The sequence below is a fragment of the Coffea eugenioides genome, unplaced genomic scaffold, assembly GCF_003713205.1.
Source record: "Coffea eugenioides isolate CCC68of unplaced genomic scaffold, Ceug_1.0 ScVebR1_3021;HRSCAF=4155, whole genome shotgun sequence".
Taxonomy (NCBI): domain Eukaryota; kingdom Viridiplantae; phylum Streptophyta; class Magnoliopsida; order Gentianales; family Rubiaceae; genus Coffea; species Coffea eugenioides.
This window is the reverse complement of record NW_020863559.1, coordinates 26,044-30,527: the sequence shown is the minus strand read 5'-3', so window position 1 is coordinate 30,527 and position 4,484 is coordinate 26,044. Positions and strand designations below refer to the sequence as shown.

Sequence of the window (4,484 nt, the reverse complement as noted above, 5' to 3'; positions counted from 1 at the left end):
CTGGATCACTTAGTTATTCCTTAAGTGATATTTGAGCGAGCTAGTGACTAAGTTTCTAACCCGAAAAGTGTAATTGTTTTGCAGGGATGGAAAATGGAAATGGGACTCCGGCAGCTGATGGGAATGGCCATGCTAATGGTCACGTAGAGCCTCCTAGGCCTATTTACTACCAAGCTCTTGGTGGAGGGGCTCGAGTGCGCTACTCACCTTATGATAGGTATCCTCGATGTTCGTGTAGGGTGACGTTTGCCTACCCAAACTACCTTGTGCTAGCCTTGGACGACGAGCGTCGTCAATTGGTGAACCTCAACCGAGATTTACAGGAGGAGGTGGATGAGGTTAGATAGATGGTAGGTGCTCAGGGCGAGAGGATCGCTGAGCTTGAGAAGGAGTGGCTGGCGAGGTGGCTACTGCTGCAGTCACTCGTGAGGAGCTCTAGAGGACTAGGGCTCGACTCACTAGGTTAGGTGAGGAGGTCCGTGATCGGGCTTCTGGGATTCTGACCGCTGCCACTACGATGATAGAGGGGGTGACAGATGTTATCCAGAGCCCGATTCAGGAGGAGGACCCTGAGAAGGATCCTAAGGATGAGATTCCCCCTGGTAGTCCTACTGTGGACTAGGTCTAGAGCGATTGACCTTTTGACTGGTATAGTTAGGATTAACTGGAGTGATGTGAGTGCTGAGGCCATTGTATTTTGCATGACTGTGTGGCCTACTTTTGAGGCACTTGATTTTGCTTTAGTCTTACATGACTGAAAGTACTTTTGTGGCACCTGTGTTATATTTTTGTGAACTCCCCCATGACTTGCTAATTGTACGGATTTGAAAGTGCTAATGAATGTAAATTATTGTTATTTTCAATATTTTCGTGATTGGTTCTTGTTTTAAGTATTTTCTCGCGTAATTGATTTATTTCTTGCATTAGGCATATCTAGGATAATGGAAGGAATAAGAAGTGGTCGTGGCCGTGGGCGAGAGACTAGACCGGCCCAACCTCATGGGGATGACCAGGGATCGGCAACTAGACCGACCCAGAGACTGGAGAATATAGAGAGAAATCAAGTGGCTACTATCATTAATAGGATGACTGATATCCTAGAACGCTTAGCTGATAGACAAGGTCCTGGACCACTTAACCAGCCCGGGGGCCAGGATAGACGAGAAGATAAGGCTTTGGAGAGGTTCTTGAAGTTTAACCCACCTAAGTTCACTGGAGAGCCCGACCCCGAGGCAGCTGAGAACTGGTTAGAGAGAATGACTAATATATTCACTGCTTTAGACTATCCCGAAGATAGGGGAGTAAATTTTGCTGCTTTCTAATTTGAGGGAGTGGTACGTGCCTGGTGGGTTGATAAGGGGGAAGTGGGAAAGAGCGCAGACCCCTTGGACTTGGGAAAACTTCACGAGGGAATTTAATGAGAAATTTCTCCCACCATTGATTCAAGAGAAAAGGGAAGATGAATTTATAAAGTTGAGGCAAGGAACTTCTAGTATAGCCGAGTATGAAGGGAAATTTACTAAGCTTTCTAAGTATGCTCCAGAATTGGTGACTACTGAACGAAGGAGGATAAGGCACTTTGTACAAGGACTTAATGTGGAGATTCAGGAGGGTTTAGCAGCAGCCCAAATCTCTACGTTCACTGAAGTCTTAGAAAAAGCACAGAGAGTCGAGAGTGTCAGGCTGCAAGTTAGAGACTTTCACGCTAAGAAAAGAGGCACTTCTAGTAACCCTTCTGGACAGGCAGATAAGAGTGCCCCACCTTTTAAAAAGGGAAAAGGAACGGGTGGAGTGGAGATATCTGTCATACCAAAAGGGACTCAATCAAGAGGGGATCGCAATGGACGAGGTCAATCTAGAGGGACACCTCCAAGTGGTCAATCTGTGGCTCCCCAAGTTGTTTGTGGTTATTGTGGCAAGCTCAACCATACAGAGAGTGATTGTTTTAGGAAACAAGGGAGGTGCTTGTATTATGGTAGTACTGAGCACCAGATATCGAAATGCCCAACTGTGCCAAAAGAAGGAGGTAGTATCCAAAGGCCTGAAAAGTCAGCCGCTAAGCAGTCTAGTGCTGGAGGAAGACGATCTAAAGCACCAACTAGGGTTTATGCATTAGGCTATCAACAGGTTTCCATTTCTGGTACGGTCGTTGAAGGTATGATTCTTGCTTTTCATTGTCTATCTGAAGTTCTAAGAGACCCTAGTATAATTCACACTTTTACAAAATCCTAGAATCAAAGTTTGACTACAATTCAGGTGGATAGAAATTGTGAGATATGGGTTAGCGATTGTAAGTTACTGATTGATCCGATAGACGCGACTATTAAGGGGTATGATATTGTCCTAGATGTGAATTTCGATGACGAAATTTTTTTAAGGAGAAGAGGATGTGAGGACTCGCAAAAATTTACTTATTTTAAACTCCTATTACTAGCTTATTTAAATATTTAATTGCCCGTTTGCTCCAGATATTTTATTTCAACCTTTTTAGGCCCAATTACATGTAACGCACTGAACCTAAAAGCTATATAGTCTACTAACAAGATTGCCAAGCATCATCTGGGCGCTCCACTCACGGATAATAAAAAAAACAAACCTTTGGACAGAATGCAACAGGCGAAGGGGAAGGATAGAAAAATAGAGACAGCCATCATGTAAAGCTAAAGGAAATGCAGCCCAAATCAGATTATTTGCGTGTTTTGTCTCTCCTTACTCTATAACAACAAAAAACGGACCAGATCTAGACTTATTAGGGGGCAACCCTGATCAAGCTAAAAAAGAACGCAGCCTGCATAATCTCGATTACAAACCTGGCAGATAAACAAAAACCTCAAGGAGAGAAATGTACAAGAGGAGAACTCAGTGTTACCTCTGTTGATGCCTTGGCAGTCGAATCACCGTGAGCACCCTTGGATGAGCAACGCCGCGGGACCACCCAGAAGCGAATTGCCTACTCTGATGGAGTTCTCGGCTTCTCACCTTCTTCCTCAACCCGGAACTCTCTTGACTTCAGATTTTTCCTCCCTCAAACTCTCCTCACTCTCTCTTGGTTTTCCTCTTGGTCGAAAGCTTCTCCTTTTCTACTCTACTCTACCTTCCCTCAGATTTTCCAGCCGTCACTTTCATTCTCCCTTACTCTCACTCAGCCGTCATCAGCCCTCCTCGTTTCTTGCCGTATCCCTTTGCTTTTATATGGGAACCCAAAAACTGAACCCTATCAACGATGGTTTGGATGGAGTCAGATGGTTTATACTATGCCCATCGAATGGAGCCAATCCCAGGCAAAAAAAATAGCCGAGAAATGCAGCTGCCAATCCTTTCTACTGCAGCTGAAACCAAAACGTGGACTTTTCCCTTTTTTTTCTTTTTTTTAATTAATTAACAATAAAAGGAAAAAAAACATATTTTTTATGCATAATTTTCTCTTTTGACAAATTTTTGTGCTAAAAGCCTTACAATAAAAATAAAGAGCTAAAAGGGCTAAACTAATGCAAAAAATAAAAACTAAACTAAAATAAAACAACAGACAATAATAATAATCTAAAATGCTATACCAATGCTAAAAATCTAAAAACTAAAATCATGGAATTTAACAAATAAAAATAGATAAGGATTATTACTAAAACAAAAATAAAATTAGGATAAAAAATATTATTTAAAAATTTGGTGTCTACATGAACCTCAACCGAGATTTACAGGAGGAGGTGGATGAGGTTAGATAGATGGTAGGTGCTCAGGGCGAGAGGATCGCTGAACTTGAGAAGGCAGTGGCTGGCGAGGTGCCTACTGCTGCAGTCACTCGTGAGGAGCTCCAGAGGACTAGGGCTCGACTCACTAGGTTAGGTGAGGAGGTCCGTGATCGGGCTTCCGGGATTCTGACCGCTGCCACTACGATGATGGAGGGGGTGACGGATGTTGACCAGAGCCCGATTCAGGAGGAGGACCCTAAAGAGGATTCGGAGGAGAATCCTAAGGAGGAGATTCCCCCTGTTAGTCCTACTGTGGATTAGGTCTAGAGCGATTGACCTTTTGACCCTTTTGACTGGTATAGTTAGGATTAGCTGGAGTGATGCGAGTGCTGAGGCCATTGTATTTTGCATGACTATGTGGACTACTTTTAAGGCACTTGATTTTACTTTAGTTTTACATAACTGAAAGTACTCTTGTGGCACCTGTGTGCTATATTTTTGTGAACTCCCCCATGACTTGCTAATTGTACGGATTTGAAAGTGCCAATGAATGTAAATTATTGTTATTTTCAATGTTTTCGTGATTGGTTCTTGTTTTAAGTATTTTCTCGCGTAATTGATTTATTTCTTGCATTAGGCATATCTAGGATAATGGAAGGACTAAGGAGTGGTCGAGGCCGTGGGCGAGGGACTAGACAGGCCCAACCTCATGGGGATGACCAGGGATCGGCAACTGGACCAACCCAGGGACAGGAGAATGTAAAGGGAAATCAAGTGACTACTGCCATTAATAGG

General features: G+C 43.4%; 1 protein-coding gene across 1 annotated transcript; it reads left to right on the top strand.

Moving 5' to 3' along the window:
* Nucleotides 1-941: 941 nt before the first annotated feature.
* On the top strand, nucleotides 942-2,903 carry LOC113757350. Its single transcript, XM_027300697.1, has 3 exons — nucleotides 942-1,246; nucleotides 1,329-2,155; nucleotides 2,818-2,903. The coding sequence occupies exons 1-3, from the start codon at nucleotides 942-944 to the stop codon at nucleotides 2,901-2,903; spliced, it is 1,218 nt and encodes a 405-aa protein (XP_027156498.1).
* The last annotated feature ends 1,581 nt before the right edge of the window (nucleotides 2,904-4,484 follow it).